Source organism: Ursus maritimus, unplaced genomic scaffold (genome assembly GCF_017311325.1).
Source record: "Ursus maritimus isolate PB19 unplaced genomic scaffold, ASM1731132v1 scaffold_14, whole genome shotgun sequence".
Taxonomy (NCBI): domain Eukaryota; kingdom Metazoa; phylum Chordata; class Mammalia; order Carnivora; family Ursidae; genus Ursus; species Ursus maritimus.
Genome location: NW_024423786.1, coordinates 49,984,491 through 50,004,888, shown reverse-complemented (window position 1 = coordinate 50,004,888; position 20,398 = coordinate 49,984,491). Strand labels below are relative to the sequence as shown.

General features: G+C 55.0%; 2 protein-coding genes across 4 annotated transcripts in view; both read right to left on the bottom strand.

The window, feature by feature from the left end:
* TYK2 (tyrosine kinase 2) overlaps positions 1-9,072 on the bottom strand; it is a 20,617-nt gene extending 11,545 nt beyond the window's left edge. Inside the window, exons 1-9 of one of the 3 annotated variants that reach the window (XM_040629364.1) lie at positions 8,982-9,072; positions 7,982-8,161; positions 7,544-7,759; positions 4,485-4,608; positions 4,207-4,354; positions 3,693-3,856; positions 1,705-2,071; positions 1,050-1,250; positions 804-961 (exon numbers count right to left, since the gene is read on the bottom strand). In XM_040629364.1, the coding sequence (XP_040485298.1) occupies positions 804-961; positions 1,050-1,250; positions 1,705-2,071; positions 3,693-3,856; positions 4,207-4,354; positions 4,485-4,608; positions 7,544-7,739 (1,358 nt within the window). In that variant the 5' untranslated portion in view covers positions 7,740-7,759; positions 7,982-8,161; positions 8,982-9,072. Of the gene's footprint in view, positions 1-803; positions 962-1,049; positions 1,251-1,704; positions 2,072-3,692; positions 3,857-4,206; positions 4,355-4,484; positions 4,609-7,543; positions 7,760-7,981; positions 8,270-8,981 lie in introns of those variants that run through there. The other 2 variants (XM_040629362.1, XM_040629363.1) reach the window with 2 other exon arrangements.
* Positions 9,073-16,410: 7,338 nt separating this feature from the next.
* CDC37 (cell division cycle 37, HSP90 cochaperone) lies at positions 16,411-20,128 on the bottom strand. Its single transcript, XM_040629361.1, has 7 exons — positions 19,822-20,128; positions 19,405-19,513; positions 19,182-19,297; positions 18,974-19,096; positions 18,283-18,465; positions 18,107-18,178; positions 16,411-16,992 (listed from the first exon to the last, which is right to left on the bottom strand). Exons 1-7 carry the CDS (start codon positions 20,086-20,088, stop codon positions 16,837-16,839), a joined length of 1,026 nt encoding a protein of 341 aa, XP_040485295.1. The 5' UTR covers positions 20,089-20,128; the 3' UTR covers positions 16,411-16,836.
* Between the last annotated feature and the right edge of the window lie 270 nt (positions 20,129-20,398).

Sequence of the window (20,398 nt, the reverse complement as noted above, 5' to 3'; positions counted from 1 at the left end):
AGGACACAGGCGAACAGCGCCCACGGACACGGCAGGGGGCACACACTGGTGGGGACCTACCTCCACCTCGACCTCAAGAGGCAGAACGGCCCCTCCACCCTCTGCTCATGTAGACACCAGGCTCCGAGGGTCAGACCTCTCAGACACCTCAGCGGCCAGTCCCGGTATCACAGGTAGGACGGGGGACAGCCAGACACAGGTATGAGGACCACAAAAGCTGAGAGTCACGCCGCTGACCCAGCAGCGTGCAGGACGGCCACACGCACGTCTGAGGAGCCCTGAAGCCCCACGTGTCTGGACAGAACCGCACAGACAGGGACCTCCAATAACCAGGCAGACACACACCCGCAGGGATGCGAACGCTCACGCGGACGTGTGAATGGCCACTGACATCTGAGCAACACATGGCTGCACAAAAAGCACCCGTCCCATCACATACAAGAACGGGCGATGACGGTTTTACACGTGATCATAAAGCAGGGCCACACGCCGGGCGGGCTGTTACACACGCACACGTGCATGGTGACAGTCCCAACCCCACGTACTGTCAGGACACATGTCCACACCACTGCAGGCGCCCTCTCCCCCCCACCCCTGGTGTGCACATCTGCACGCATGCACACGCGAGTGCGTGCACTCCCACACGTACACTCACGGCTGAACACACATGCACTCACGTGAACGTACACCAAGACGTGAGATCACACAAACATGCGCACACGCTTCATTTCTGCCTCACCATGAGCTCTGGGCAGCCACCACCTTGCCCCGTGTCACCCCCGTGCCCCCCCGCCAGCACTCACAGCAGGGGTCCGTGGATACCCTCCTGGATGCTCATCACCAGCCGCGGAGGAGCCACCTCGTGGCACAGGTAGTGGCTCGAGTCGGCGGTAAGGCGGAAATAGCCGTCCACCAGCGACACCAAGGACAGGGCCGCGGCCCGGGAAGGCAGGGTCAGCTCCTGCAGGCAGAGGGCGGAGGACCTCAGACAGGCATCATGGGCCACAGGCGCCCCCAGCCCCTGCCAGGGCCCCGGCCCCAGGCCCCACCAGGCTCTTGTTGTCCTGACAGTGGATGCTGACGTGGCGTTCTTTCAGCACCACGTGCGTGATATCCCGGAAGTCACAGAAGTAGGCCCATGGCGCTTCCCGAGGCCTGTCTGCTGGCTGGTCGACCACCTCTGGGGCCTTGGTTTTCTTCCCAGATGGGCCAGCATGGGGATTCCTGCTGCTGCCATCGCCTCTGGGACCCTGGAAACCCAGCACGTGGGGCAGGGGATGAAGCAGGGCTATGACCGTTCGGTCTCCCGCATGTTCTCCCTGGAGAGAGGCGGGAGCTGGGGGGACCAGGGATGCTCTTCGAGTGGCATCCCCGCTCGAGTCTGTGTCACAGATGGGAGGGGACCCTCCCCCAAGAGATCCACACGCCAGAAGCCAGAACCTCAGGGAGGAAGAAAGGAAGAGCCGGGCCCTCTCAATCCCAGACACCAGACAGGGGTTCCTCAGAGGGGGAGACCCCAGAAATGAGGTCCCCGGGGGTTAGACAGAGACAGGACACTCCCCCAAAAACCACCCCAGGGGACAGACACATCCCAGAGCCACGTAGGGAAAGGGCTCACTGCAGCCACCGTCGGAGGCCAAGGCCAAGCAGGAGCCCCAGCCCAGCCCAAGCGGGAACGCTGGATGCAAGAGCCACTCTGCTCACCTCTGCCTGTACCGGCCGCCACTGGATGCCACCCGTGCCCGTCACCAGCACCTCATGAGTGGGGGGTCCGGGGGCCAACTCCGGCCCAGGATCTGGGGGAGGCTGCCCGCCGTCCCGGATGTAGTAGGGCTCCCCACCGGCCTGGGCCGGTAGCTGCAGGCGGCACACGGGCACGCGCTCCGTGCCGAAGCGGGGTGCCAGCTGCTCGAGCGTGGCCAGGTACTTGACCATGATGACCTGCTGCGAGACGTGGCCCGGCTGGAAGGCCCGCACGAACCTGCGGAAGATGTTCCGCAAGCGTAGCCTCGTCAGCGCGTTGTGCCGCCGGATCTGCAGCCGGAAGGAGCGCGGGATGCAGTCCTTGAAGCTGCGGGGCAACCAGGAAGGGCTGGTCAGGAGCCTGGGGTAGCAGGCCTAGCTGGGTGACGCCGGGCAAGCGGCTTAACCTCTCTGAACCTCAGCTGCCTCGTCTAGAAACCGGGCGGGCTGTCGTGCAGGGCGAAGAGAACACGATAAAGGGCCAGCACAGGGAGGCTGGGTGGGGTCGGAATTCCGGAGGCGACAAGGGTAAAATCCCAGCTCTTGGACAACTTCCTTAGGCCCTAAAGGGCTCTGCCTTCTCATCCGTATGTGGGGTCGGACAGGGCCCAGCTCCAGGGCTGAGACACTTAGGGCTGCTGACTGGCACATCATAAGGACGAGGTGACCGTCAGAGGCTGGCCCTGTGGGAGAAGTCACTATTGCTTTTATCACCGGTGCTATGATTATCAACAGATAATTTCCCTCTGCTCCTCATAAAGCTCCCCCGCACCCCTTCTCTTACTGCCTGCCTGGCACCCAACTACCAGTACAGCTCACGTGCGTAACAGATCTCTCCGTGTCCCAAGCCCTCTCTCCCACCCTTGACCAGAGGCATCCTAAAGCTCGAGGTTGTAGCTGCCTTTTGCCCTCACTTCCAAGCTTCCTAGGGCTCCCTACAGCCCTCGGGGGAAAGGCCCCCTGACTAGAGCCTGGTGGACTCCTGCTCTCAGGCCCTCCTATTCCAAGTTCAGATCCCCAAGAAACAAGTCTTTGCTGCCTAGTCTCTGGGCCTTTGTATATGCTTTTCCCTCTGCCTAGAATGCCTTGCCAATGTATTCCACATCTGGCTAAAGCTAACTCAATCTTCAAGTCTTAAGAGAAATGTCACCTTCCCCAGGAAGCGTTCTCTGCCGTCCAGGCTAGAGAGGATACTTCCTCTGGGCTTCCCAACACCCTGGCCTTCGCTGTCCCAGCCCGAGTCTTCCAGAGTGATAACACAACAGGGATGGAAAGATATGTGCTTTAAGAAGAACTGCTGGTCCTCAAAGATCCATGTCTCCCACTGCCTCCTCCAGGCAGTGTACCCTGATTACCTGGGCCCTTACAGCAACGGCAGTGCCCACAGCTGGCTCCTAGCTCCCCACACTCCTGTGTCCTTCCCTCCCTGGAATCCTATGGAATTCTCCAAGCTTACTCTGCTGAAGCCACACATCCTCCAACACATCAGGCAGGCCCCAGGGTCTTTGCACTGGCTGTCCTCTCTGTTCGGAATGCTCTTCTCCCAGATACTCACATGCCTCCTACCTTCACTTCCTTCGCACCTTTGAATCTGAATGCTATGTTCTCAGTGAGGAACTCCCGGACCACCCAAGTTGAAATTGTACACCCCTCCCTCTCTGACGCTCCTTTCTTGCTTAATTTTCCCCCTCTCCATTTATCACCGTCAGAAACACCGGACCTTTCACTTCTATATTTTGCTTACTGCCTGTCTCCTTCACCGGATGTGAGCTCCAGGAGGGCGGTGATGGCAGTCTGACTTGTTTACTGTTGGGGCCTCAACACCCAGAACTACTGCTATTACCACAGCAGGTATGCAGCAGGTACCAGATAAGTGCTGAATGAAGACACGGCAGTACGCGAGGTCTCTCGTGGCTCCCAGAGACCCGTCCCGCCCCATTCCCAGACACCTGATCTTCTTGGCCACCTTCTCCAGGGGGACGCCATGGCAGAGAGCCAGGTGGCAGAGGTGCAGAAAGGCCATGCCCAGACTCTCGTTCTTAAAATGGTGGATCTCCTCCTCGCTCGACAGCTCCCACAGTGACGCCACGTCATTCACAAACTCATGCTTGCCCTGGGGGTGGGGGGAGGGATTGGGCAGAAAGGGAGGCATGAGAACCCGCTCACTTCCCAGCTTCTGTCCACTTTGGGGATGGGAGGGAACCCCCGTTTTCTGGAAAGGCCAAATACACAGCATGCGTGCCTCCTCTGTCCAACCCTCGGCCTGTGACAGACATCACGAACTGATCACAGCACTCTTTCCCGTGCAATCCCGTGTCTCAGAACACTTTGGTTCAGGCAGCCAAAGGATCCCAGATGGCATGAGTTGAAATCTATTAGCTTTAGTGAATTGGGGAGAGATGGGGGGCCCAACTACTCCTAAGTCCCTCATGAAGAGTCCCACTTCCCCAGCCCTACACACACCTGCTCAAAGAGGTACTCAAAGGAGGCTGGGTCCAGCAATTGCATCCCCTGCTCTGCCTGTTCTGAGGAAGACTTGGCCCCTGGGGGCCCACAGCGGTACACAGCCGGTTCCTGAGGGTTTGTGCCATGCCAGTTCCGGAAATAAAACCTGCAAGAGGGGAGGGAGTGGTGGCAGCTGGGGCGTAGCATGGACTCAGACCAGCTCCAGGAAGGTGGGGTGAAGGGGGGGAAGGGGACAGAACAAAAGGGGACAAGACTCCCAAGGGGCCATCACCCACCTCATGCGGAAATACAATGTCAGGCTCATGTCTCTGGAGATCTCCAAGACATGGTTTGGGGGCAGCCAGACCTGAGCCTGGGCATCGAAGAGAGCAAAGAGATTGAGGCAGGATGGAGTGATACCTGGAACAGAGAAGAAAGAGGGTCAGGAGGCGGCAGCTGCTGCCATCTGCCTTGTGGACCCCCAGACCTGCTCTTTCCCCTCACAGACCCTTCCTCCCTGGGCCTCTGCCTGCCCACAGAGGACAATGCAATATGGTGACCATGCTGCAGCTTCACAGACTACATTTCCCATCCTCCTTTGCATCTGGGATGGGGGCCACAGGACCAGTTTCTGGCCAATGGGATGCTGCTGAAAGGGATCTGCAGATTTCCAGGCCTGGGGATAAACTCTTACCATCTCCTCTGCCTTAGGGATGTTGGAGGCCCCTTGTGACAAAGCTATGAGACAGAGGTGACTCGTCTGACCTGCATTAGATTTTAGGTAAACCTTCATTGGCTTGACCCAGGAAAATTTGGGGGGCTGCTTGTTATTGCAGCAAGAAGCTACCCAAGACCGACCAGCCCAACTCTACAAACTGCTGGCATGTTGCCTGGTCTCTCTCTGAGTTCCAACCCTGGAGGAATATCCACCTACCTCCTGGCTGTCTCCCCCTGGGCATCACAGCCCCCTTAGACGTGCCTTGTCCCAAAGAGACCTCATCCCAGGTCCCCAAACCTGCCTCTCGTCTGCCCAGTTCTTCAAGCTAGGACTTGGTCCTTGTCCTCGACTTCGCTTGCAACTCACATCAGATGGGTCACAAGGCCTGCTCTTTCCGCATCCTCCATCTCCGGGATCCTTCAGCTCCAAAGCCCAGCCCTAGCCCAGCCTCCATCCCCCACACCGGCCACCCAAGGCATCCTTTTATACACATCACTTGAAAATTTTACCTAAGACAGTCCGTTCAGAATAATTTATCATCACCAAAGTACAGCCACAAGACATAAAAGCTGCCCCTGTCTACTTCCACCTCCTCTCCCCTCCCACTGAGTTAACCACACTCCTGAACTAGAGTTTGTCATTCTCATATCCTCTATGACCTAGTCTCAAATCCTATAAACTCTAGTTTATGCAATATGACATTATAGGTGTCCTTCTACAATCTCCTTTTTCATGTTATAACAGGTTTTAAAACTTCACACACAAGGGGCACCTGGCCAGCTCAGTGGGTAGAACATGTGATTCTTGATCTTGGGGTCGTGAGTTCAAGCCCCATGTTGGATATAGAGATTACTTTTAAAAAAAAAAAACACACACACACACACACAAACTTCACATATGATACTTGTAACTCTGGTTAAATTTCCTTTTTTCCTGATTGTATAGCTTTCCAGCATTCAACCTGACTGCAATTTGCGTGTTCTCCTGTAGAGGGTACTTTGAGATGGTCTCCCATTTTTCATGAAGATAAATGAAGCAGCTCTGAACATTCTCTTATGTGTCTCCTAGAACACATGAGCTGCGTGTCTGTACGGTGCATGTCTAGGAGTGGAACTGTGTGGCCTCAGGGAATGGAGGTTCCAACTCTGTGGGATGATGCCAATGGCTTTCCAAAGTTGCTGGGTCCAAGTACGCTGCCCCCTCCCCCCCACAGAAGGAGAATGCCTCCTGGAGAGACAACTTCCTAAAGAACCAATCCAACTGTTTCACTCTCTGGCTTAAACCTTCCATGGTTCCCCATTGCCCCGTGAGAAAGCTCAACCCCCTCAGCACAGAATAACCATGACCTGGGATGACCTGGGGGGCGCCTGGGTGGCTCAGTCGTTTAAACATCTGACTCTTGATTTAGGCTCAGGTCATGATCTCAGGGCCATAAGGTGGAGCCCCAAGTCAGACTTCGCACTCAGAGGGGATTCTCTTTCTCCCTCTCCTTCTGCCCCCCCTCACTAAAATAAATAAACCTTAAAAAAAAAAAAAGGTATAACTATGACCTGGACTCTGACAATTATGCTCCACTTCAATTCCTACTTCCCTTTTCAAATTCTTGAAACCGACACTCCAGTTACTCTTAAGGTCTTCTGCTTCCTCAAACAGATCAGGCTGTCTGGGACCTTCACACACGCTCTTTCTTCTGCTGGGCATGTTTCGCACCACCCAGCACACCCGTCTGAGCTCTGGAAGGATCAGCCACCAATGGGAAAGTACAAGGTGTGGCAGAAATCCACCATGAGGCCCCCATCCAGTTGTGGGCAAGGGCGTTTGAGAGGATTTCCTGGAGGAAGGGGCATATCAGCAAGGTCCAATTGCACAGACCTTCTCCTCCTCTGGAAGAAGAAACGATACTTTTGGTACCTCTACTATAGGCTCTCTCAGCCATTCCACAGTTCCTTACTGCTCTCAGGAGAAAGTGTAACTCTGAACTCCTCCCTCTGCCACTTAAGGCACCGTAAGATCTGGCCCTGGCAGGCCTCTCCCACTTATCTCCTACCTGGAGGTCACTGTTACCCTGGTCTCCCTGCTCCTACCTTCACCCACCACAGTCTATTCCCCACATGGCAGCCAGAGAGCACCCATGATGCCTGAGTCCAGTCACGTCCCTCCTTTGCTCACAGTCCTCTGTGGCTCCCACCTCACCTGGAGTCAAGAGTCACATGCCCTGCCAACTGAGCGAGCCATGCGCTCCTCTCCTGAATTTTTAATTTTTCTCCATCATCTACCTCTGCTCTCCCAGTTTTAAGTGGGGGGGGGGCAGAGGGGGAGGGAGAAGCAGACTCCCCACTGAGCAGGGAGCCTGGTGTGGGGCTTGATCTCAGGATCCCAAGATCATGACCTGAGCCAAAGGCAGACGCTTAACCGACCGAGCCACCCAGGTGCCTCTCCCACACAGTTTTCTTATTCATTGTGTTTCTTGCTGATTTTCCTATTGGAATATCAGCTCTCCAAAGACAGCGATTTGAGGCTGGCACACTGTAGTTGCTCACTCAGTGTCTGCTGAATGAATGGACGGATGGACGGACGGACGGACAGGCCCAGATCCTGTCAGCGCCTCCACCCACAGGGCTGATGCCCCAGACTCACCAACTTTTTGTGCAATGTGGATGCAGACCTCCTCTGCGGTCAGTGTGGCTTCGCTGAAGGTGACCCATGGGTCCCCGCCACCAGGGCCAGCCCAGTGCAGAAGAACCTTCAGGCCTCCCCTGGTGGCCATGGGCTGAGTTCCATCGCCATCAGGCCTGCTGTCCCTGGTGGTGGCACCCCAATGGCACAGAGGCATGCTTTTGACAGCTGGCTTGGCTAGAAAGAGACAGGCCATCAGCCCCCAGACGTTAGGCCTGAGAAGATTCTAGAAACCTCACTGTGTGATTTTAGGCACCCAATTCCCCTCCCTGGGCCCGTTTCTACATCTGTTTGATGGAGTTAGGGTACACGTCCACACCTGTTAGATTTGTCATGAACAACACTGAACCCCTTTATTGGATAAAATTGCGCCAATATAAAAACCTGCTTAGAACCCACCTTCCCCAAATCACCAGACAGGCAGGTATGGTCAGACAGACCAGGGGGCGAATCTCGGCTCTCCCGATGTCAACTCAGGCAAGTCACTTAGCCACACTGGGCCTCAGTTTCCCCATCGGAAAATGAAAATGAGGAGAGCATTGTCACGAAAAGGCTATGACATCCCCACAGCACCTAGCCCTTAATGCAGGCATGAAAAAATAACAAATATGACAAAAACAAAAAAAATCATCATTATTGATTCCATCATCCTGACCGTCTTTCTCTTGCAGGCCAAGATCCCTGCCTCCCACATCTACCCCACGAGTGACCCCAGGCCCTGCTGACTCCCCTGAGCCTAAGAGAGGTTGTGTTTCCACTCTCCCCTCAATCCAGCTTTGGGACTTTTTGAGAGCCAGGCCCAGGGCTCAGGCCTCCAAGTTCTCCAGTTTTAAGATAAACAGTGATGGGAAGAAGAGCATGTCCTTATAGCACACTGTCAGATTCCACAGGAATCAGCTCCTCTCTCAGCCGGTTTCCACGTCTGGAAAATGGGCCTATAGCAGTCTCTCCCTCAAAGGGGTGTTGGGAGGATTCAAAGAGATGAGGCAGGGGAAGCGCTCAGCACAGGGCCTGGCGTGCAGTTAATAATGCAGTTACCTTAATAAACGTTCGCTATTATTGTATGTTAACATTTGAGAAAATACGGTGGGGATGGGGTTTGGGGGGTGCCCATTTCCTTCTTCCTCGTCCCCAATGGGTGCAGAGCCAGCTTTGCAGGTGCTGTAGGAGTGACGTCTGCACCCAGGAGGCCCGCACAGTCGCTCACCCCAACACACCCCCAAAACCTCGAAGCCTCGCTGGCTGGGGCAGGAGCCGCGATGCGCACCCACCGGGCATCGACCAGTCACGAGGCAGCGGGTGTTTCTATCCACCCCCGGCCAAACGCAGTCTCCCCGCCGCGCCTCCCACCGCACTTCCCGCCGCCCTCCAAAGGACCTCCCGGGGGTTCCAGGCTCACCCTTTCCACCCCGGACTCTGGCTCGAACCCGGGACCCCGCCCCGCAGCCGCGGGCAGCCACCGCCGAATTGCCGCCGAGACGCCGCCTGCCATTGGCCGCCTGAAATGGGCAAACTCATTGGCCACCGTTGTGACCCGTCGCACGTAACCATTGGGCCTTTCGTTGCAATAGCGGCGCTCCTATTGGTCCTCAGCCTCACTTTTTTTTTTACCCTCAACCGCGATTGGCTGGGCCGGCACCTGGATGCGCCACAGCGTCAGCGATTGGCTGCTGGGGGGAATGGGCGGAGATGCGGAAGGGCTGGCAAGTACGCCGGGTTCAAGAGTGCGGCCTTCAAACGACGCCGCGACATCAATTTCCTCCTCGGGCCGTTGGCCCAAGTGACGCTTTCGGACCTGGTGTAAACCTCTTGTCCTCACTTTGGTGATCAAGGCTGCAGCCAGCCGCCCTTCAGTCTTGCAGCCCCCTGCCGTGTAACTCCATTCCATCCTGCCTCGCTTCCCCTGTCTCCGCCTGGCCAGCTCCACCTAGCTGGATGAAGACACCCCCTCACACGACGTCCGGGAGGCATTTCCGGCCCACCTGTTCAGATCCTCTTCCTGATCACACCGCCAGCCCCGTCTTCTGAGGGTGTCAGAGCAGCCGCTTGAAAGTCCCACCCGATCTGAGTTCTAATCAACACACACCAGCAAGTCGCCGTCGTTTACTGAGAAGGCTATGCAGAGTGCTTTCCTGCAATGTCTCATTTGATCCTGGCAGCAGTCCCCTGGGGGCTTATGTTATCCCCATTTCTCCGATCAAGAAACTGAGGCGCGGAGAGGTGACAAAGACCCTCTCCTTGACCACTCTAATCGGAGCCGTCTTCTGGAATAGCGGTGGACCTTGGCCTGAGCCTGTCTTCAGCCTGCTTGGTCCAGTCCGAGCGAGCAAAGAATCCTTTTAAGTCATCCCCCACCTTTGATATCTGATCAAGTTCCTCCCATTTGGTGTCCACAGAAAACTGGAGAGTTGTTTGGTGCGGAAAACCCACAGGGTATCAGAAGTGTTGTAAGTAGAGAAAGTTCTCCTTTACCATGCGTTAAAGAACGCTTTCACGGGCTTCACCTGTGGGCCCAGTTTTAAAGAACAACAGCAATAAACTGACTACCCAGGCCAAGAAATAAACCCTCACCCCACCCCAGAAGCTCCTCCATCTAAATCAGCAAGCCCATCTTTCTGTCTCTTTGCCTGCTGTAGTTTTCTCTGCAGTCTTTATGACAACCTGACATTTCACTGGAAGTTTCTTTGAGCACTGATTTTAATGCCTGTCTTCCCCTCTAAAATTCAGCTCCACAAGGGAGGGGTCTGTGTGGCTCTCCACTGTATCCTCAGCGCCTGGAATTATGCCTGTCACCCAGTAGCTGCCTAAAAGGTGCTGGAGTGAATGGCCTAGGGAGCCCTCTGAGCTGCTGTCCTGCTTGCTGCAGAAAGGCTGACCATGGCCTTCCGGCCTCAGCTTCCTCTCTGCCCCTGAGAGTGCAGCAGCAGGAAGTCAAAGTTGCCAGATTCTTCAACAGCCGGCTGGGTGAGGTGGGGCAGCCTCCACTGGACTGGAGGCTGGACCACAGAGCACGGGGTGAGACTGGGACTGGGTGTCCAGCAACCCAGGGGGACAGGAAGTGGCAGGTGACTATCATGACTAATAATAATGATGCTAATAACCCCAGTAATAAGAGTATGATACTAAGTCACAGTGTCCCGGACTGGATGTGCTTAGAATTCGCTGAGCTCTTTCAGTTTCTCTTAAAGTGCGACCAGCACACCCACCTGACAGCTGAAGAAAAAAGAGACCACAAAGACTGCTGGGAAGGCTAGTGTCCTGCCCGGAGCACCCAAGGCCTCCTTTGCAAACTCCTCCATCACAGACAGTTTCCAGGACCAGCAGGGGGGCTCCAGGTCACCCCAGCAGCCGTCGGGTTTTGCCCAGGATTGAGGGAGAGTCCCACAAGGGACTTTTGGGGTTACAAGTGGGACAGTCCTGAGCAAACTGGGACAATTGGCCACCTGTCCCCAGCGGGTTTTCAGGAGGAAGCTAGAACTGGGGGATTCCCCTGGCCCTTCAGGGAGGGACCTCCCAAAGCTCCCACTAGACCAGGCAAAAGCCAAGAGTCAGTGAACTAAAAACAAAACCCCTTTGTGTTCTTTTGAATTGGAGGGTTCATGGAACAGTCGGCCCCCTCCCCAAAATAGCCACGAGGCTGGTCAGTTTCCTGGGAATCCTTCCAAGGAAGTGCCATACCCTTTCAGGCACATGTATGAATACATGCCTCCAGGAAATTCCCACGAGCAGCCTTAAACTGGACATTCCTTGCTGGTCCTGGGAGGAAACAGGAGTGACACGCACGAAGGCTGGAACCAGACGGTCTGCGTTCAAATCCCAGCTCAGCCACTGTGGGATCCTGGGCAGACACTTTACTTCTCCATGCTCAGTCTCCTCCTCTGCAAAATGGGGCTAACTGGAGTCTCAAACTCCGAGATATGCCAGGAACATCAAACAGGGTAATACATGTAAGAGCTTGGAACCGGATGCAGAGTGAGTGCTATTATCTTTTTCATTTAATGATAGTTTTTGGTGCTCTTTCTTTTCCCCTGCAGATAGATGTACTTTGCAGAATTATTTGATCGGGACGTGTTTCAGGCACGCAAAAAGGGGTTGGAAATACATAAAAATGTCAGCTAGGCAAAGGCAGAAACAACTCAGGTGTCCACCAATAGATGAATGGATGAACAAAATGTGGGAGAGCCACACACTGGACTCTCCAGTCATGACAAGGACTGGAGCTCTGACACGTGCCGCAACAGGACGAACCCTGAAAACATGTTGGGGCGCCTGGGTAGCTCAGTCAGTTAAGCGTCTGCCAGGATGTCAGGTGAGGATCAAGCACCATGGCTGGCTCCCTGCTTAGCGGGGAAGCTGCTTCTCCCTCTCCCTCTGCCCCTCCCCCACACATGCTCTGTCTCTCGCTCTCTCTCTCAAATAAATAAAGTGTTTAAAGGATTTTTAAAAAATAGGCTACAATTTATCTGTCTCTTCTCCCATGGATGGACAGTTATGTGGTTTCCCAGTGGTGCCAAGAAACATTCTTATACCATCATTCTTTTTTTTATTTAAAGAATTACTTATTTTAAGTCATTCATTCATTCAACACGGTTCTGAATTGAAAAGGCGAAAAGGGATTTTGAGGACAAGTTCTTACTCTGCTTCTGGGCCCCTGACATTGAATTACTGAATTCAGAATATGTTTATGGTTGAGTGGTTCCTAAAGTTAAATGTACAATTACCACGTAACCCAGCCATTCCACATCTGGGTGTATATGCAAAAGAAAGCAGGACTCAAAGAGATATTTGCACACCCATGTTCACACCAGTGTTATCCACAGTAATGAAGAAGTGGAAGCAATTCAAGTGTCCACTGATGGATGAATGGTAAACAAAATATGGTGTATCCTACAATGGAATATTATTCAACTCTAAAAAGGAGTGAAATTGAGACATGTTACACCGTGGATGAACCCTGAAAACATCATGCTAACTGAAATAAACCAGTCACAGAATTACAGGTATTTTATGAATGGGGGATTAAGTGTTTAACGGAACAGTGTCTCGTACTTAAAGCCACTGAATCGCACATCCAAAAATGGCTCAAATGGTTAACTTTATGGCATGTACATTTGACCGCAATTTAAAAACACACACTTATTGAGTGCCTACTGTGTGCTGTGCTCTAGGATCTGAGGATTTAGCCATGAACAAAACACAGGAATCCCTGCCTCCGGGGAGTGAACATAAACCAGATAAATACTAATTAGTGGGTTTTATGATATGTTGGAAGGTGGTAAGTGGTAGGGAGGGAAGAAGTTGGCCAGGCAAGGGGTATCGGGGGCTGGAGTAACTTGTTCTAGGCTCTGTTCCCAGCACCCAGGATATTTGTTGCCTATGAGCAGCTGTGTTTTGAGGGCTTCCTCCTGTGGCCACAAGAAATCAAAATGCTTTGCCCAGCTTCCACATCTCTGGCTTCAGGTGGATTCTGCCAATGGGGAAGCCTGCCCAGAGACCAGCCGTGGGAGACCAAGGAGGGTTATCTATTCCCCTACTCCCTCCCTCCTGGCCGCAGTTTGGGCAGTGGCTCTACCTCTGCAACCACATATTCTGCAAAGAGTGCCTTCTTCATGGCTCCGGATCCCAATGAGTTCTGCTAACTCTGTTTCCTGCCCATGCACCTGAGCCCTGGATGTGGTGCCTCTCTGTGGCAGGCAGAGTAAGAGACCCCCAAAAATGCCCATGTAGGAACTAATCCCTGGACTCGGTGAATATGTTATGCTTCGTTAGGGAAAAGCATAAAAAGGGAAAATTAAATTTGCAGATGGAGGGATGCTTGGGTGGCTCAGTTGGTTAAGCGTCTGCCTTTGGCTCAGGTCATGATCCCAGGGTCCCGGGATTAAGTCCCATATCCAGCTCTTTGCTCAGTGGAGAGCCTGCTTCTCCCTCCCCCCACTAGTGTTTTCTCTCTCTCTGACAAATAAATAAAATTTGTTTAAAAAAGAAATAAATTTGCAGGTGGAAATTGAGGATGCTAATCAGTTGGCCTTAAGGTAAGAAGATTATCCCGTTGGGCTCAAGGTAATCACAAGGATCCTTAAAACTGGAAGGGGGGACACCTGGGTGGCTCAGTTGGTTGATGGACTGACTCTTGGTTTTGGCTCAGGTTGCAATCTTGCGGTTGTGAGATCGAGCCCCATGTCAGGCTCACGCTCACCGTGGAGTCGGCTTCATTTTCTCTCTGTCTCTCTCCCTCTGCCCACTCTCTCTCTTAAATAAATAAAATTAAAAATCTTAATTAAAAAAAAGTGGAAGGGGGAGGCAGAAAAAGAAGTCAGAGTGATATGATATGAGAGCCTGACTTATCTTTGCCATCTTTGAAGATGGAAGAAGGGCCAGGAGCCAAGGAATGTGAGCAGCTTCTAGAAGCTGGGCAAGGCAAGGAAATGGATCCCACCCAGAGCTTCCAGAAGGACTGCAGCTCTGCCAATGTCCTGATTTTGACCCAGTGAGACTCGTGTCAGGCTTCTGAGCTGCAGAACTGCAAAACAATAAATTAGTGTTGAAGGCACTAGCTTTGCAGTTGTTACACCAGCTGAAGGAGACAGATACGCTCGACATACATTTGTTGGTTCTCCAACCCCGCTCACATCCCTGACATCAATCCCTTCATTACAGTTTGTTCTGTGAAACCCTCGAGTTGAATTCTCTGTCTCACTTAAGACCCAGCAATCCTGCTTCTGGGAATTTTTCCTACAGGTAGGATGCCTGTGCTCATGGGAAATGATGCACAAGGGTGTTTCTTGCTTGTAAGAAGAGACTGGAAAAACCCCGAAATGAAATCAGTGCTGAGATAGGCACACCCTGGAGCTTTCCACACGGGATAGAAAAAATGAGGAAGTGCTGATTGACTGATAAAGGAGGGTCTGCAGGTCATATGGCTCAGTGAAAAAAAAAAACAAAATGCATTTCGGACCGTAGGACATGCTGTGTTTTAGGTAAAGGAGAGGGGATAGAACGCATTCAATTAAAAACAAATAAAATAACACATTCAATTTTACAAAAAGAAACTTTGGAAGGAGTCACAAGAAAACGTGGACAGTGGGTTCCCATGGGCTCCCGTTATCGGGGGGTGGGGAAGCACCTGGTTGGAGGAGCTGGTTCCCCGAGTGTCTCTTAATAGCATTTGATGTCTTAAATCCTGTTTTAGGAGAGCCAACACGGGTGAGGGAGGTGAGGCATGAAAGCAAAGAGGGCGCCAAAAAGCTCAGTAACCAAGATAAATACTTTAATGCAATATTTTTTAAAAAGCACAATTAATGTGAAAAAAAAACCACCCATGAACAAAATATTGAAATTTTAAGTAGAGAATCAGTAACAGTGCTGAGTTATACTAGAGCCTGAGGCAAAAGGAAAAACCAGTAATGTGGATTCCATCTTTGAAAGTTTTCACAGTAAATAATGAAGTTGCCAATCCTGGATGGATCCTGGACGGGCGAGGTTTACCCAGGGCCTTAGGATGCCTTCCTCCTCCCCAAGCCCTCCAGATCCGCGCCTGCCATTCCCACCGCATTAAAGCTTTAGGGGAATGCCATCAGGGTCTGCAGCTCACCACTGCCCCCTGGTGGCAACCAGCCCGCACACAACAGCATCTAGGGGCTCCCCGCTTTAGCTGAGGTTTACGGAGTACCCACTAAGGGCCAAGACCCCTCCAGGGCACTGTGAGCACCTCAGGATGACGGAAGACTCAGTGTGTGCCCTGGTGGTGCTCACAGCACGAGGGAGAGGACAGCACACAGTGGGCAAAGCTTGGCACATGGCAGGTGAGGCAAGCTGCCTGGCTGGGTGTGAGGGGCAACTCAGGTGAGCCAAGGAGGGCCCTGGGGAAGAGGTGGCACTGGGCTCTGGTCTGACGGACAAACAGTTGGCAGGGCTGGGGTCCCCTGAAAGGGGCAGGCAGAGGGCCTCCCTGCTTGGCTTCATCCTAAACTTATGTCCTTGTTCATCGTACTATTCTTTAGGCCCTTTTCTGTGGCCCAAATATTTCTTTTTAAAGAGCCCCACAAAGGCTGCAGGGAAGGGTGTTCGGGGAGAGGGACAGGCACACGCCAAGGCCCACATTTTGAGCATCTAAGTGCCAGGTGCCCTGCTTGCCTGTGGCATGATCTCATTTTAGCACTAGGCCCAGGAGAAAGGCACTAACATTACTCATGGTGCAGAGGGGGAGGTACACAGAGGCTGAGTAAGTTGCCCAAGGTCACACTGAGAGAGATTTAAAGTGCTCAAGGACCTGCAAGGAGGGAGCGGGAGAGAGGGCAAAAAGAGGAGAAGACGCAGAGAGACCAGGACAGGGGGCGCAGGCCTTTTGTGAGCTGCAGACAGGACTTTGGGCTTCTGCTCTCAGGGAGGGATGTGCCTCGACTCACGTGTTCATCGCTACCCTCTGGCCACTGCCTGTTGGGGTCTAATGGGGGTGCGGGGAACAGGGAAGAGACAAGGAGGGTTGCAGACCAGAGGGGATGGGGATCTGGGCCAAGGTGGAGGCCATGGATGCGAAGGGCAGTGGTCAGAGATGCAGGATGGTCCTGAATGGGCGGTGGCTGGGAGGCTTGGGGGACAAGCCAAAGAGTGGGGGGTGGGGCCGAGAACTCCGATGTAAAGGAATCCTGGGGAAGAATGTTCTAGGCAGTGGAATAGTATGAGCAAGAGCCTGGAATCAGAGTAGAGGGAGCTGCCCGGACAGCTGGAGGATAAAGCCTGAGGTGCCACAGGCCAGGCCTCCAACACTCACTGGGGTCCCCTCCCACTCCAAGAGAAGAGCTGTGTCAACAGCCCTCAAGACGCCCCCCTGAGCATCTGAAATCCTTTATTGGAAGATCATTGCTGTTTACCATATAGAAGACTCGACAGCAGATGAACAGTGAAAACAGAGCCCATAGTGACTAGAGCAGGCCTCTGGGCTGGGGACCCTCCCCCACCCCATGGACCAGCCTAGCGACCTCCGCCCCTCCCTGGACCCCCAGGCCTTTGGCATAATGCTGATTGGGGGGGGGGTAGCATCCTGCAGGCAGTGAAGCCCCTTGACTCAAAGCAGAGACTTGGATGAGCACTGGAGGTGGGGGCAATGGGGGTGGGGACAGGCCCTCTCCTGGCCCAGGCTGGGCGGGAGCAGCGAAAGTGGAGGAGGCCAGGAGCTGGGGAGATGGCATCTATTTTTGTTTTCTGAAAAGGGGCACACAGGGGCCTGCAGGCAGGTGGGCAGCAGCTGGGGTGAGTCAGGCGCTGACATCCTTCTTGTCGCCTGGCTTGGGGCCGGCTTCCAGCAAGGGGTCCCCGGGGCCCGCCTCCTCCCCATCCTTGGCCTCGCTGGACTTGGAGTTGGGAACCCAGAGGCCGGAGTCGATGCAGCGCTGCATGTGGTACTTCGCATCCTGTGGGGAGAAGGATGGCGAGTGAGGCCGGGCTGCCCTCCCCCCGGGGGGCCCACCTATCCCCTGCACATCCTTAAACCCGCACACTGCTTCTTCTAGACCAGAGCTGTCCAGAGGACTCCACAATGATAGGAATTGTCTGTAACCTGCATCGTCGGACATGGCAGCCACCAGCCACACGTGGCTGCCAAGTACTTCGAACGTGGCTAGTGCAGGTGAGGAACAGAACTTTACGTTTCACTTAACTTTAACTCAAGTGTAAATAGCGTATGTCCAGAATAAAAGCTGCATTCCAATAACACTTTACTTTTAAAGACAGACAGTGAGCTTGTGAACCACAGTGTGAAGACCCTTCCTTGGTCTAGATATCCTTTTTCATGGAAACTTCTAGAAATCCTGGACCAGGTCCTGCAACTAGACCCATTTCACAGATGAGCAAACTAGTGTGGCCAACCAGTGAGCCAAGTGGCAGGAATGGGGTCAAACCAAGGTCTATTAAAACACAAAGTCCTGTCTACCAGCACGATCACTGCTCCTAATAGTAACAACAGCTAAGGGCGCCTGGCTGGCTCAGTCAGTAGAGCATGTCACTCTTGATCTTGGGGTCATGAGTTCAAGCCCCGTGTCGGGCAGAGCGCTTACTTGAAAATACACACATACACACAACGGCAGCTGACATTTACCATGTGCTCAGCACCCCCACGCGGTTCTCCAAGTCGGTATCCAGAGAAACCGTGGTTTGATGGGGTAACCAAGACTAGGGAGGAGCACCCCTTCCCTGGACAAAGGTGAGGTCAACCTGGTGTGCCCATCAGGCTCATAAATGGCCCACAGGGGCAGTGACACTCAGTGGCAGGGGACACGCTGAAAATTCCATGCTCACTGCTGGGTGCAGTCACGCAGCAGGTGCTTGACACGTGTAAACAAGTGTGGATGTAAGTCTGGCTGCCTCGTGCACTGCCCCACGGTGACATGACCTCCCCTGCTCCTCCGTGAAGCCCACAAGGGACGCTTCTCCCAGCGAAGTGGGGAGCAGGGCTGGACGGGGCAGGAGGACACATCGCTTGCCTGGGCTGTGCGGCCTGGCGGGCAGGCGTGGGGCCCCGTTACTCACGGTGGGGTCCATCTTGCTGATGGCATCTTGGAGCATCTGCACGTCCTTCACGTCGAAGCATTTCTGGAGCTCCTGAGGGTGCAGACGGGCCAGGGCTCAGGGCCTGGGTCCCATGGGGGGCCCGCCTACAGCCCACCTGCTGCCCCCCCCCCCGCCCCGGGGCAGGGAAGCCGCACCTCGGGGAGAGACTCATAGACTTCAACGGGGTCCAAGCCACCGGGGCCCAGCCGCTTCTTGCGCTCCTCCTCCTCGTACTCCTTCATGGCCTTCTCGATACGCAGCTTGGCGCGGCCCCGCACACGCTCCTTGAAGGCCTCGAGTTCATCGTTGAAGCCCTCCATGTACTGGCGATCGGCTGTCTGCAGGGTGGGGGCCGAGAACCGTTCAGACACAGGACCGGCCCGCTGCAGGCGCTCAGAGGCCCGGGCGGTCTCCTCCAGCCGGTTCCACCATCTGCGTGCTAACGACCGCCTGCCTGCCTGCCTCCTGCCCCACAACCGGGGACGCTCACCTCCTCCTCCGCCTAGGGGGGGGCCTGCAGGCACCTCACACTCAACACGGCTCGCTCGAGCTCTGGATCGCTCCACACGTGCTGCCGACCTCAGCACGGGTAGCTCTGTTCTTCCAGACGCTCAGCTGAGGAACCCCGAGAGGTCGACTCTGTCTCTTGCCCCATGTTGGGGCTGTCAGGACACCCTGTCTTTCAAACTCTGTCTGGGAGCCGACCACCGGCCCCTCCCGATACAGAAGGCTCTGATCCCGCGGCCATGCGTCTGAGGGGACATGCGTCCACCCCTCCCGTAGACTGAGGCTGGTGCCCCGGAGAGGCCCGCACCCCACCCCACCCCGGCTCCTCCAGGACACTACCTTGATCTTAGTGAAGAACTGCCGGAAGCAGGCCCGGGGATCCACCTTCAGGCTCTTGGCCAGCTCCAGGATGAACTGCATGACAATGGTCTGGTGGGCCACCTGCTCCATGAGTGCGCATTTCTGCCGAGAGAACACAGGCAGGATGTCACTGAGTGGCGGCCTCGGAGCAGGGCCTCCCCCCAGTCCCAGGGCAGGCCCCACTCACCTCCTCCACCTCTAGGTCGATGCACCAGATGACCAGGTAGTTGGCCGTCTCCTCACACACCAGATGGACATTGTCTGATAGGTACTTCTGGCTGTCGTCCCAGCGGCGGAGCATGCCTACGAGAAGGGGTTGGCAAGGAGCTGAAGGGCCCTGGAGGCGGAGGGCCAGCCCCTGTCATAGGCAGCCCCCCCAGCGGGCCCCCGCCCCCCTGTGCCCAACTCACCGAAGTGCTTGATCTGTTTCTCGTACTTCTCCACGAAGGTTTTGTGTTTCTGCTCCCTCACCTCCTCCGACTCCTCCTCCGCCTGCTCTGGCTTGGTATTGACCATGCTCTGTGATGGGGCGAGAGGAGGAGTGGGCTGGGGCGAGGCCGCAGAGCGCCTCCAGCACGGCCGGGTGGGCCGAGGCCGCAGAGCCCATCCCTTCCATGGCGGAGGTGGTGACGGTGTCATGAGCATCAGTGTGGCGGGAGCGTGGGTGTGGCAGGTGTGGCCTCGGACTAGGGCCTTCGGGCAGATCAGAGGGGGGGTACCAGTGGGGTGCTTCATCTGCTTGGCCCCACACACCTGTCCCTCCCCCCACCCTGACCTGCAGAAGCCTGACCCCCCCACCTACCCCTGACCACCAAGCACCCCCCCACCTTGCTGAAGCCGTCCTTGCTGAGCGTGTCCACGTTCCAGGGCATGCTCTTCTCCTTCTTGCGCATCTCCTCCAGTTTCTGCTCCCAGCTCCGCTCCTCCTTGCGCAGCTGCTGAGCCTCAGCCTGCAGCCGCTCCAGCTCCACCTTGCTGCCCTCGCCCTCGGCCACCTCCAGCTCCTTCAGCTTCCGCTGACACTCAGCCACCTTGCGCCGGCACTCGCGGCAGCCCCTGTCCAGCTCCTCCTTCTCCTTCTGGAACTGCTCCATGCGCTCCACCCGGGCCTGTGCAGACACAGCCCTTCATTCCGGGGAAGCGCCTGTCCCTTGACCTCAGCCCCACCCCACCCAGGGCTCCCACCCACTGCACCTGCGATGGCCCAGGGAATGTCTGCACCACCCTCTGTGGCCCAGATGGCCAGCTTCCACCCCACCAGTATACCTGCACACACCCGAGCCCCTGAACATTCCCCTGCACCCCACACTACTCAGAACCCTCTGTGGCATCCACATCGCTCAGCAAAAGCCCAAGTCCTATCCATGACCCACAAGGCCCTGCGTGATCTGCCCCCTCCCTCCA